Raw genomic sequence first — 13,400 nt, 5'->3', positions numbered from 1 at the left:
TGCCAACCTTTATCAAAACATACCAGCAAATGTTCCCACATTGCTCTTGTTTGCTGGAAGCACTGTGAGCACACTGTGCTTTGCCAGCATGTTTTCTGTCAAAACAGGTGTAGTCAGAATTTTTGACTGCCGTGGAGTTGCGTCTAAAGGATGGCTGGGAATAGTAAGTTCTATATCCCAGTCCTCACTTGGCTTTGTTTCCCCTGTGACAATTAATTGTTACAGTGCTGCTCTCCTTTCTCATACCTCTGGCATTAGGAAGACATCACTCTGTACACAGTGCTTATCCCGGAGACAGTTTGCTCTTGGCCAGGCTTACAAATAATGCCATTTGCCAAGTAATACAAGTGATTGAGAACTCTACCTTGTATGTCTTTATTGGGATACTTTATTTTTACTGTAGTAACACCTTTCTGCTTGCAGCTTCACCATCCTTAAGAAAGTAACATCACTGGTCTTACTATTTAGCTTGCGCTTTGGCAATCAACTGTGTCTCAGGAGCAAGCTGAGAAATTAAAGATGTGGAAATAAAAGCTCTGCAGTAATAGACTACAAAAGGCAGAAGCAAAGGTACTGGTGGTCACTGCGTACAGTGTTTGTGACAAGAAGCAGCAACACAAAATTTGGCTGGACAGGTAGTAACTGTGAGTGCTACCACTGCAGGGAAGAGTTGAAACAGATGGAGCTGAGTTGAGGGGCTGCTGTGGTTGTCTAGCAGCAGGATGAATGTCTGTAAATGTATAGGATGCTGGGCTGCCTGAAAATACTGCTGACCTAGTGACCGCCTAGTGCTCGCAGGTGTGTGAGGCACCTGGGCTGCATAAATAACACTTGGGCAGTGGTGGTTTAAGAGCATCTACAAACAGATTTGTAGGTAGAGGGAATTGCTTTTATTAAACTAATAAGGTGGTAAAAAGAGACAACCGTTATCATATACAGCCTTGAGATCGGAAACAGAAGCAGCAAGCCTCAAACCAAAATATAATTGTAGAGCCATTGCTCTGCCTGCAGTAAGGTGGAGGATCAGATGTTTTTGATGCCTGGGCACTGCTGCAAAACAGGGGATTGTTCTGACACCCACTCAGGGAGTTGCTGCTATTTCCTCTTTGTTAGATCAAAGAAAGGCCAGCAACATCCTGATCCTCGCAGTGCTTGGGAAGGAGGAGAGACGTGCACTGAAGCCAGCCCAACACGCAGGAGGTCAGAGGCCAGCTGGCACACACACACTCAGCTCTGCTCTGCTGAGCTTGCAGTGTGCAGGACGGAACCTGGACTTTGGATATGGCAATAACAAATGTTAACTCCTGTGTGTGATAAGACGGTGTTCCTTCTATCGTGCTTCCATGATTAGCTCTTGCACAGAGCAGCACAGAGCTGGTTGGCACCCACTGCAGGTAGAGATAAGAAAGGGGATGATGTTTTCCTTGGAAATCTCTTTCTGACAGGTTTTGTTTGCTATTAACAAACATGTGGAGGTGCAACACTCCTAGCACAGATTTAACAATTCAGTTTTGGTGTGTTGCTTAAGATCCATAACAGATTTTTCAACCCCGTGAAGTAAATTTTTCAGTTTGATTAAAAAGCGCTCTAAGGCTGACTGCAGTGTGCAACTGACCCAAAATTATTCAGTATTCATCTAGAGTGTATTTGTTTCATGATGCAAGCATTTTAACCTTTGAACTTATTTGACCCTGATGATACTGCTAAAAATAAATGACAATTGCATTTGCTGTTCAAAATATTTGCTCTTCCGACTGAGTGTTCAGGGCAAACAGTATTGGGCAACACCACTTGGGGGTGACTGGCCATCTAAGCCATCTTGTAAGATTGATCATAAATTGGGGAGACAAAAAAGAAAGTGTATTTTGGTTGGGACAGTTTTCTAAATACCAAGAGCAGTCACCCCAGAAATGGGTTACAGAGTCTTCCAAATTGTCAAAGCTGTGTAGAAATAAGACAAGTTGGTACTACACTGATGCAAGACATTTGAGTGCATTCACAGTAATAAACTCAGAAGGGTAAAAGTTAATAGAACAAAAATAGAATCTATGTTTTTTTCTCCTACCCACAAGTCTATGAAGTACCTTCTGATCTATGAATTAACCAATCTTCAGCTGCTCACTTAAAGTACAAATAACATCAATCCATTTTAGATGTGTCTTCATCATTTATAGAATGACCTTGTATTTCTTCTAGAACCAGGGTATCTGTGAAAGTTAAACACATCTTAGTTGTGTTATCTTTAGGGAATTCACATGGTGCTTGTCTGCAGTGATCTTTTAACTTTCTTTCCCAGTTATTCCCTGTACACATACAGTTATAAGCTACATCAAAAGAAGCATCACCACACGCTTTCTTTCCCCACCCTGGGCAGAAAAACAATTAAATTACTTGGCCAACACAGCCAGGTAGACACCTTATTTGTCTCCATCAAAATGTGCAAGGCACCAACTTGTATTGTGTTCCCCAGAAGGCTGAGGTAATGGTATGTCATCTCCTAACAAACACTGCTCCTCTGAGTAAGTTCTGAATTTGAGAGATGGACTCCCCAGCTTAATGTACTTGGTATTTTTAAATCCATTGATCTGAGTTTTTACTGAGAGAAGAAATCTGTATGTGACAGCTGAGAAACTGAATGATTTCCCCCAACTTACATAGTATTAAAATATGGAGCCAAGTTTTTCTAGTAGTGCTAAAAGGCCTGAAGTTTGGGGGGGTTTTTGTATTGAGTGTGTATTTCAAAGCAGATTTGTCAGAATGGTCAGATGCAAATATTTTGAGGCATATCTTAAGCCAGTGATCTCTGAAAAAGGCTGAATCTGAAGCATAATGAGTGAGCACCCAGTGCTGGATCTCTGCAATGTGATGCTGAGGTAGGTCCAAAAACTGATGAGAAGTGAAAGCAATTTTTGCTGGGATACAATACGTATTCCTTTAAGCCTGTCCTGCTTAATATCTCTCTTCTTCTTAGACTTAACTGAGGTGGGGACTAAAATCACTGTAATGGATCCCATAATATCAGCGTGTTTCTAACCCAGCTCAGAGTCCCTTAGCAAGTAATGTTTGATGTGGGTGGACAATAGGACCTAGACTCCGGTGGTGGGTATTACTGGGTATTATCACCATGTGCAGCAGCCCAGGCCTCCCATGCACATCCAGCAGTGAATGGGAGAGCCTGGGGCTGCAGGGACACGTGGTAGCCCCTGTCTGGTGGCCAGTCTGCCTTCCTGTGGCACAGAAGAGGTGTCCAGGCAGGAGGCAAAGTGAAACCATCTGGCCCAGAAGCTTTCTCCTCTTTACGTGCTTTTACATGCCAGGATGAGTTTGTCCACTTGGCTGCAATAACTTGCAGTGATGGGAGGAAAATCGTGAGGTAAAGTAGTTGTGATAAGGGGCTGGTCTGAGCTGTGTGGGCCTTGGCACAACACAAACCCCTTTTTGGTACATATGCTGCTGCCTGGGGCACGATTCACCTAGGATGACTGCCTGTGTTCCCAGAAGCTGCTGGGCTTCAGCAGCTTGCCAGCAGCTTGCTGACTTTTTGCCCCATTCCAGAAGCTCTGTTTTGGCCCCACTAGGCTGAACCCAGCCTGAGCTGAATGCAGCTTCTTCAACCTGAATTTTCAGTCTACTACCAGGAAAAAGAGAAGGCAAAAGAACAGTGACAGGAGACACCTAGCCTCTTCCTTCTTCCTCATAACATTTTCTACATGCTCACTGCTTTGAGAAGATATAAAAAAATAGCAACATTTTTTTCCCCCCATACAGATCTTGGACACCTGCCAAAGTCTCAGTCTGCAAGATACTCAAGATCTATTTGTCTCAAAGATCAGGTCAACTTCTGCCTGGAGAGGTATCTTGAACTAGGGATCTAACAAAACTGAGGGTTTAAATGCCTTGCCAGGTGAGTTGCTATGCCAAGAATTAAAGATGTGATCAGAAAGAATTTTATTAAACAGAAAAATGGATGTACAGAAGTGACTGGCTTCAAGATTAGATGAACGTGGACTGGTGGTGCCTCAGTCACTCGTGTTCTGCTTCACCTCTAAGTGATTTCACTTCATTGGGCAACTGTTCCCTAAGCCCCTGGTGACTCTCAGATTTCGGTCCTGAACCTTCTCCAAGCTTCTGCAGGAGAAAAGCTGGAACAGATTCTTCAGTGTCAAACTTCTCATGGTTTTAAATGAACCAGATGAACCTATTTCTGTGTTGTACAACGGTCTCTGGTAATTTCCATTATTTATGAACACATTTCCCCGAAAACTTTCTCTCCAGGGATAGGATGTGAAATGCCTACTTAAACAATAGAGAAAAGGGACTTTCTAAACAAAATAATGAAACTGGCAATATACCAAGAACTCTACATTAACACAACTGAACCAAAAATACTTCTAAAGTGCTTTAAAGGTCATTTACTGTGTTGTTATTACATAGGTAATGTATTTTTCAGACAAATTTTTTTTTCTTTTAAGGCACTGGGCTCTTTTTATTGTAAAATACTGTTTTCACATATGATTTTCAAAAACAGTACAGAGGCATTTTCCCACTTTTTTTTTCTTTTAAAGTCAGATAATATGTTTGGCTTGTTTTGTAATGAGACAATGAAGATAAACTCATTACATTTGAAAAAGGTGCAGAGTTCTCACAGGCTTTCTAAAGCCAGACAGCTTTACCAGAAGGTATCTCCAGCCAAACAAGTGCAGAAATGAAGCACTCACTTGTTACAATCATCCTCTCTGGGGTGACTTCACAAAAGTGACTCTGAAAGTGCCTATTCAATGCTGATTATAATTCCAGGTCAAGTTTCATTCTCATTTATATCTGGGGACACTAAATACAAAACATTAAAACTATTTCTCATTTGCAGAAAAAGTACCATCCCCAACCACCCTTTTTCCTCAAAGAACAGGCTTGGCTCATAACTATATATTTACTAAAGAATACAGGTATGACAGGGGAGCAGTTGTGGTTTCCAAAGTAACCAGTTCAATTTCCTCATTCATCAAGGCTTTTTATGTGTGTGTTTACTCATGTGAGCCTTACCATGGGCTTTTACAGGAAAAAAAATTGTCTTGCTCAGCAGAATGCTCCTCACCGTTAAAAATTAGGATTTTTAATTGCTGAAATCATTAGGATGACTCAGATGTTTTAAATGCAGATCTATGCTTAATGATTTTGCTAATTGTGGGCCAAATTGCCTAATGCTTTGCAGGATTGAGCCAATGTTAGAGGAAGTATAAGTTAGTGAGGTTTTTGCCAGATAAGAGTTGGTGTATTTTGTTCGTCTGCATTTGCTCAGCATGGTTATATGTAAGCAGCATTTATTCAGCTCATGCAACAAATGAGACAACAAGACCTGCTTATGCTTTTTGAGCCAAAAATAGATATATATAGTTGAATTTGGAACTTTGAAGTGGAAGGCTATAACAGCAAATGCATGCAATCAGTCTGCACAATGCAATGCAGAAATGCTGTTTAACCTGTGGAATAAAGAGCTCAGGATGTTCATAAAGCTCTTCTATCAACTGGTGAACCTAAGATGAAATGGATGTGGCAAGCATCAAGTTTGCTAGTTTTGTAGCACATTCAGAAATAAAATATGTTGCAAACCACAAACCCACAAAAATAAGTTTGAACAACAGACCTTGCAAAGATTTGCTGTGGGTTGCAAAAGCAGAAAATCTCAATTTGGTGTCTGATAGAAATATAATCTAACACTGTATACAGCTTTGTAGAGAAACATTTAAACAAAAGATTCTGCAGGAAGAAAAAGGTCAGTATTTATCATTAAAATTAAAAGTATGAAAACTAAAGTAAACGTTGTTCATAGCACTCACTCTTACTAGAAATAGTGTTACAGAAAACACCCCCAGATAAATCATAGCAGACATGAATGGTGTTTTAAAGGAAACACAGAAAGCCCTTATGAAATTGCATCGAGATTAAAATAATGGGACAATCTGTATGGACAGATGATTAGTTCAGAAATGGAAGGTGGAAGAAGGGTAAAGTTACAATAACTTCTACCACCCCATACTGGAGAAGGAGATCCTTCCAAGTCCTTTAGTCTAGAAAGGGAATGGCCAAATTCTGACCCCTGTGCATATGAGGGAGGCTGAGAACAACGACCTGTGGGTCTGTCCACTGGACTGCAGACTCTGTGCTGGAGTCAAAATCAGAATTTGGCACTAAAACAAGAGTTTCTGATGACACAGCAACACCCAACTTTCTTGGGTTTTTTAAAAGCTGTTTCAGACCAAAAAAAAAAAAAAAAAAAGAGTAATCAGTAATTCCTTAGAGGATGGCAAAACATGAGTGAGAAAAAGAGCAAAGGCGTAAAACTTTATGAGCAGAGAGGTTTTTGCTGACAGTACAGGTACAGATAGGTAAGGCAGAGCAGTCTGGTAACAGAGAACAGCGCGCACACAGCCCAAGGTGCGAGGCCATCGCTGCACCGGAGCCGGTGCCGAGCTGCTTCGGGGACACAAACAGGCGCAGACACGGCGGGCACCGGGCGGCGAGGGCAGGATGGGCTGCTCCTGTACGCACCGGCGTCCCCGGGGCTGGGTCTCACCGCAGCCCATCACCGCAGCCCCAGAGCCGCTCCCGGAGGCTCCTGCGGTGTCCCGGGCGAGCGGGCAGGGCTGGGGCTGCCTCCCCGTCCACGAGTGCTTGGCACCGGCGCTGCACCACAAACTGTTCCTGGCGGCAGGAACACACTCCGAGCCCTCCCGCAGCCGGTGACACGCGGGGACACGGGACGGGGCGAGGCTGCAGCGCAGCAAGAGGCATCGCCACCGCCCAGGACACCTCCTGCCCGGCGGCCGTGCTCCAGAGCGGACTTGGGCGAGTCTGTGCCACCGGCCCAGGGCAGCGCTACCCCCCGCGCTGTACCAGGCTGTGGGGAAGCAACCCCGCTCGGCTCGGCCCGACCCAATCCGGCCCGGCTCCGCCCGTCGGGCCGCGCTGCTGACTCAGCCGCGGGGGGGCCCGGAGGGCGCCCCGGCCCCGCGGGCGTGGCGGGCGGGGGGACTGCCCTCCGCCCTCCGGGGAGATAAAGAGCGGCCGCCGCAGCCCGCCCGCGTCTCTCGGCGCCGCCGGTAGCATGACGGCCATCGGGGCGCAGGTACGTCCGCCGCTCCCTCCCGCCGCGGGGCTGCGCCCTCAGCCCGTCCCTGCGCGGCCGGGGTCGCTCCCACCCTTCCCGGAGCAGCTCCGACCCTTCCCTGAGCAGCGGGGCGCAGCCGGCCGGATCCCCTCTTCCCGCCTTCTCCGACCGGCGGCCGCTCCCCGCTCCCGGCCGCACGTGGCTCTCCGAGGGGGCTGCGAGCGCTTGGCTCGACTTTGCATTACATCTCGGGTCCCTTGGAGGGTTTCAGTGAGGAGGGGAGGTGCGTCGCCCACGCGGGTCCGCGAGGGCTGGAGCCGAAGATCCCCTCCCCCCCCCACCAAGCCCCTGGGCAACGGAGCCGTGCGACCCCGGGGTGAGGACTCGGGTCCGGGCCGCTGCTGCTGCCGGCCGAGGAGGAGAGACCGGCTGGCTGCAGCCCGGGGGGCAGTACTGGGAACTAGGAGCCCACTCTGCCCACGGCTGCCGCCTCCCCCGTCCCAGCCACCGGCCTCCATCCTCCCAGGGGCCGGTGGCTTCCTCCAGCCCTGCCAGAGCAGGAGGCTGTGCCGCAAGACCGTAGGGCAGGGACCTGATTCAGCCGAGAGCTTTTGTGATGCCGGTCCCGGGCCTTGACGTGGGAGCATTGTTTATGCAGCCAGGGACCCGGGAGAGCTTCACCCACCCTTCCTTTCTCCTGTGTACAGCGTTCCCCTGCGAGAAGGGGTTTGATGTGCACAAGTAAATATTTTCAAATACTGAATCCCACAGCTTTGTCCCCCTGGATTCATCTCACCCTGAAGTAGCGCTGTTAACTCTTGTTTTCTTTTTCCCTCATGCTCTCCTTTCGGGCACAGCAGCTGCTGGTGCACCGGAGACCACAGAAATCCTTCTTTGAGACGCTCATCAGGAGCCTGATCATCCTGTGCGTGGCGATAGCTGTGGTCTTGTCGTCCATCTCCATCTGCGATGGCCGCTGGCTCTTTGCGAGGGGGAAGCTCTTTGGACTGTGGCACTTCTGCACCGTTAGCAACGACAGCGTCCTGAAGTGTGTCACCAACCTCAGCCTGGCCCAGGTGGAGGGGCTGAGCGTGGGGGTGATTCCCATCAGGAGCATGGTGTCCTTTGCTGTTGTGGTTGCCATATTTGGCCTGGAGCTGCTGATGGTGTCCCAAGTCTGTGATGATGCCAGTGCAAGGCGGAAATGGGCAATGGGTTCCGTTCTCATCCTCGTCTCTTTTTTGCTGTCGGCCACTGGTGTTCTGAGCTTCTCCATACTCGTGAAGGATCACCTCACCTTCACAGGTTTTACACTGACATACTGGTGTGAGTTCATTGCTGCATTTCTCTTCTTCCTTAACGGGATCAGTGGACTTCACATCAACAGCCTCACACACCTCAGGAACGGGAGAGGCAAAATCTAGGCACAAAGGATGTATCTCTGCCTTTGTGTAATCAGCTTTGCCAATTAGACTGGAAAAAAGAGAGCCTAATGACGTTTGAAAAGGATGCCCTGTCTTAATTTGTGTGCAAGGAGGGGAAGCATGAGTCAGTCTTGATGCCTGTAGAAGACATACCCACCCACTGGTCAGCATGGAGGGCTGTGCAACACCAGCCAAGCAGAGACTGGGACTGGCTGCTCCTGCAGTGTGGTTTTCTGGAGGAGTGGATTAAAGCAGAGGGTGTCCCGTTAAACCTGCAAAGGTTTGGAAGACTGCAATCTATCCCACGTGTTGTTCTGAGGCTTGCACAACACCTGTACTGCTGTGGGTTTGGTGTTGCTGTGCTTTTCCCCATATTCCAGAGCCTGTGAAGAGTGTGATACAACTTTGGAGTGTCTCATGGGTTTGTTCTGGCTTGGGGATGGATGAATTCTGCCTGGCCACACTCACTGGTGTGGAGTACTGAAAATCTTCACTGGATCTTATTTCACCATTTTTCTTTCAAAAGAGAAGGCACGCAGAACTTGATCTGGTCACAGGTTTTGTTTCCTTCTGGCACATTCCCTTTATCTGTCCTTGCCTCGGTCAGCTTTTTTTGGGGACACTTCAGACAGAGGTGCTGTCCTGGGGCCGGGGGTAGGTGCTGGGTGATGCAGGTGTACAGGGAAGGGATGTGATGCTTTCCTCAGGCAGCCATGCATGTCCCTGTGCTTGTGGCCTCTCCCCAGTGTCACCACTCTCCTGGCACCCTTGAAGGACACATACCAGCTGGTCAACCAAACTGGCTCTTTCCCAGCCCTTGCAAAGTTTACGGTAACAGGGCATTGCTCTTAGGTTTTTTTTTCTTTGTTTCTTTGGGGCAAGAGGGACAAGCTCTGTGGAGCTTTCATGGGGTGTTGTGGCTGAGCAGACCATGCAGAGACCACCATGGCTTCTGGGATGTGTTTTCATTACCATGGTTTCCACTGGGGCAGTGGGAAATCTGCTTATCCGGTAGCTGAGAGTCTCCTGGAGCATTTCTTATGGGAGGAGAAAGCCCTAGATCCTCCTGACCAGACCAGGTCCTTTTTTTCCCCTGACTAACAGTGAGCCTGGGAGGAGAAGCAGCCTGTGATTGCCTAAGGAGGGGCTGATGGGTGCAGCTCTAATCTGTCACCACTGGTAGAAATGTTGAGAGACCTGGCCAAAATTATCATACTAAGGCTGGTCTTCCTTCTGCCAATGTCTGAGTCAAGATCTCTAAAATTGCTACAGCTTTGAAGTTCTCCATGGTGTCTTACGTAAAAGGAGAGAAGACCTCATTTGTAGAGTAGATTGCCCTACATGTGTTCTCCCTGTCCAACACACAGCACTCGGTTGCCCACAGTTAAAAATGTCTTCAGAGTATTTCAGGGTTTCTGGTTTACTGTTTGCTTTGTATCCACTGGTAAAGCTGCTTATATCTGTTTTAGAACAAATGTTTGTGTGTTTCATTCCTGTACCTTGTCTGTTGAGCAAGGTTTTATTTTCCTGTACAACAAGTTTGACATAATTTTTCACCTGAAACAAATGCATCATAGCACAGAGGCCAAAAAGCCTGTGTAGGTGAGCCATGAGTAAACAGCTTTGTCTTTGAAAGCTAAGAATCTTAAGCCGTGCCTGTGCTGAATGTGCCACACTTTGATGAATGTGCTCCTGTGGACTCGCTTGCCTTCAGGAGGACAGTCTCCATTCCTTCTTGGATTTCTGTAACTTCTTAAAGACAACATTCCTAAGCCTAGTTTGCAATGCAGGTTCAGACTTGGCTTACTCTGGACAGTGCCAGTTGTACTTTTGCACACAAATCTGCACATCTTTCTGTCAAGATGATGCAGAGCTGTGCTACCCAGACAGCTCCTGAAGCTCTTGTAATGTCTGGGGCTTTGTTGGGGTCTCTTGGCCCACTCTCAAGGACAAGGACTTGTGCCTTTAACTTGTTTCTGGAAAACTGCGCTGTGACTGTCTGTTTGATAAGGTGCTTTTGATTTGCTGAACTGCACTGTCGAAGACATACTGGTGGGCTGAACTTGAAGATGTTTGTGTGAGCTAGTGCTGTTTGCTTTAGCAGAGCCATTTAGGCCAGAGAGACCCTGTGAGGTCTAGTCCCAAACTGTTGCACCAGGACTACCTTATCTAACCAGTGATTCAGTTGTGTTGCCCATGCCAGGCAGGACAGTTCCCCTACACGTAAGGGTGTCTATGGCTTGTCTAGAAACATTAGTGTAACCTCAGAGTGATGCTTCGGTGACATCCAGACTTGGAATTCACTTCTGTGTGACATTCCCTCATGCTAGTGGGAGGCTATGCCTCCATGCCTTTCCTTGGAAGGCAGCCATAGCCAGACTGGGTTCCAGGCTGGTGCCTCCCACTTGGGTTAGAGAGAGACTGGACAATTGGCCATTGAGTTCACCCTAGACGTGGTGCAATTGTATTTTAGGATGCCCTCTGCTAGCTGAAGAAGAGGCCTTTTGTTGGGGGTAGGGAATCCTCTGGGGAAAATAGAGTAACTTTTTTTCCAACCGGTTTTGTATAGTACTGCTCAACTTAATTTTGCTGGGAAAAGACGCATTTTGACAGCTAAATATTACAAAACAGAGTTGATTGTCTTGGAGATATCCTTCTATAGAGTAACCTGTGCAGAAGTGGGTCACTGTTCATTTTCTGAAGCGTGTGGAAGTGTTAAGCAATATTCCTGAAGTTTGTTAAATAAATTGATTTGAAATAAGAACTGTAATTCAGTCTTTTTATATTTAGATATTGGGGTGCAGATTTAAGGGGATGAGTAGAGTTTTACATAATCTCCCAGGCATCATTCCGTGTGTTTACCCAGCTAAACTGATGAAGAAATGACTGCTTGGTGCTTTGCCAAGCTCTGACCAAGGGAATTGTGAGGCCACCACACGCTCCCCTCTCCTTTTCCCTCCAGTGTGTCTGCACCAGCCCAAGAAGCCAGCACTGCTTTCCTGTCTTGCAGAACAAGAGGGGCAGTCAGCTGTGCTGGTCCGTGGGAATTTGAGATAACCTTGTAGGCTCTTCAATGATTTCCTGCTGTTTCATGTGTTCCTTACCAGCTAAAGAGCTCTTTCCTGTGTCCTTCACCTTCCTGTTCCCACACTGCACCCCCATGTCTGAAGCATCCTTGCTCTTTTCTTCAAGCTCTGATTGTCTGGCCTGCAAGAAGTGGTGTCGGAGTACAAATGTATTTCTGTATTTTTCTCAGAGCTCACTGTATTAGCAGGTTTAGTTAAATGTCAGGAAAATAGCTTCCCAGCTACACCACTGAATTAGTTTATGTAATCTCAAGTTAATTAGCACCTGGTGTTCTCTTTCCAACAGGAGAGGTCGTTGGCTTGTCTCAGGCAGTTTAACATCTCTTAAAAGCAGGGTAATGAACATCACTTCTTGTTAATGAGCCGTTTAGATGTAGTTACTAACTTTAATTGGACACTTGTACACAAGCCATTGCTTGTGGATGAGAATAAGGAAATGTTGATATAGGGCATGCTAGCTAGGGAGGTATCCTGCCTGGACTGTATTTTTCCAGAATCACAGCATGGTTAAGGTTGGAAGGGTGCACTGGAGGTCATCTAGTCCAGCCTCCCTGCTCCAGCAGGGTCCCCTAGAGCATCTCGGTTTGATTTTTAGTCTCCAGTACATTCATCAGCTGTGCTTGGAGGGACACCTGGAATGGGGTTGAGCCTCACTTGCTTTTGAAAGCCGGAGGAAGGTGATTACAAAGATACATTACGTGACTTTCCTCACCTGCTTTCTCTTTCCCTCTGCTGGCGCCTATGGTAAGCTGATAATGGCCTTTCTTCTCAACCTTCTAAGTCAGCTGGCACATACAAGAAGGGCCTCATTTCTGGGTGAAAACAAGGTCTGCCCCAGGCACTGTCCTGGAAGGGGTGTTGCCTGAATTCCTGAGGCCTCTCACCTTCACTGGACCCAACCCCATTGAATCCGTACCAACCCTTCTGAAACAGCCCATTTCAGCTCCCCTGCACTCAGGCATTGCACAGTGTAATTATTCACGGCACAACTATTGGTTTTTGCTTCTGACAGTTTTGCTGGGAACTTCCTTGTTGCTGTGTCGCAGAGAAAATTCATTAACGACTTCCTCTTAAATACATTAGCTCTTCGGCTGCTGGAGCTGCTGGCTGCCTTGCTGGCTTGCAGAAGGACAACTGGCTCCTCAGAACACCTGGAGTGAATAGCCAGAGGCTGTCACCAGTGTCCCTGAACAATGACAACTACTTGTGTGAAAGGTGGTACTCGGGTCCTATTTACTGGTAATTTACATTGATTACCCAGGAGCAAGGGCAGTGAAAAGGAGGTGGGTGGAGCCTACGAATATGGAGTCTGTGTTCAGTCTGTGTGCCTTCATCTCCTGCTTTTTGCATTGCTTGCTGAGATCTGCTTTCCTGTTCCTCTTCATCTGCTTATAAACATGTCAACGTCCCCAGAGCTAAGCAGCTCTTTTCTCTAGTATCCTTCAGCACAGCTAAACAAGCAAGATCCCCAGCAGTGCAGGCAGCCTTTGCACTGCCTGCTTAGGAGATGGGAGAGGTAAGAACCCATTCCCCCGTGGTGGTGTTTGGCAGCAGCTTCCTACACCCAGCGGAAAGCAGGACCAGGTCACAGCATCGTAACTCCAGGGGCCGCCTGCTTCTGGCATCTTCCCGAGTGGATGTGCTCTTCCCCAAGAGCTGAGGACTCCAAATTCCAGCTGACATCTAGGAGTTTTTATGGAGCCTCAGCTCTTCATACAAACAAGGCTTGTGCTTGATGCCTGAAGCAAACATGTAATATGGAATCTGGGAATGATTCCTTTT

The 13,400-nt window shown here is 47.2% G+C and overlaps 1 protein-coding gene across 1 annotated transcript; it reads left to right on the top strand.

The window, feature by feature from the left end:
• Positions 1-7,026: 7,026 nt before the first annotated feature.
• On the top strand, positions 7,027-11,302 carry TMEM37 (transmembrane protein 37). Its single transcript, XM_032115371.1, has 2 exons — positions 7,027-7,126; positions 7,960-11,302. Exons 1-2 carry the CDS (start codon positions 7,106-7,108, stop codon positions 8,530-8,532), a joined length of 594 nt encoding a protein of 197 aa, XP_031971262.1. The 5' UTR covers positions 7,027-7,105; the 3' UTR covers positions 8,533-11,302.
• Positions 11,303-13,400: the final 2,098 nt, after the last annotated feature.

The sequence above is a fragment of the Corvus moneduloides genome, chromosome 7 (genome assembly GCF_009650955.1).
Source record: "Corvus moneduloides isolate bCorMon1 chromosome 7, bCorMon1.pri, whole genome shotgun sequence".
Classification (NCBI taxonomy): domain Eukaryota; kingdom Metazoa; phylum Chordata; class Aves; order Passeriformes; family Corvidae; genus Corvus; species Corvus moneduloides.
The sequence above is the reverse complement of the archived record's forward strand: the minus strand, read 5'-3'. Positions and strand labels throughout refer to the sequence as shown.

Coding starts and splice junctions, on each gene's coding strand:
- TMEM37 (XM_032115371.1), top strand. CDS start 7,106: ATGACGGCCATCGGGGCGCAG. Junction 7,127..7,959: donor TGACGGCCATCGGGGCGCAG/GTACGTCCGCCG, acceptor CTCTCCTTTCGG/GCACAGCAGCTGCTGGTGCA.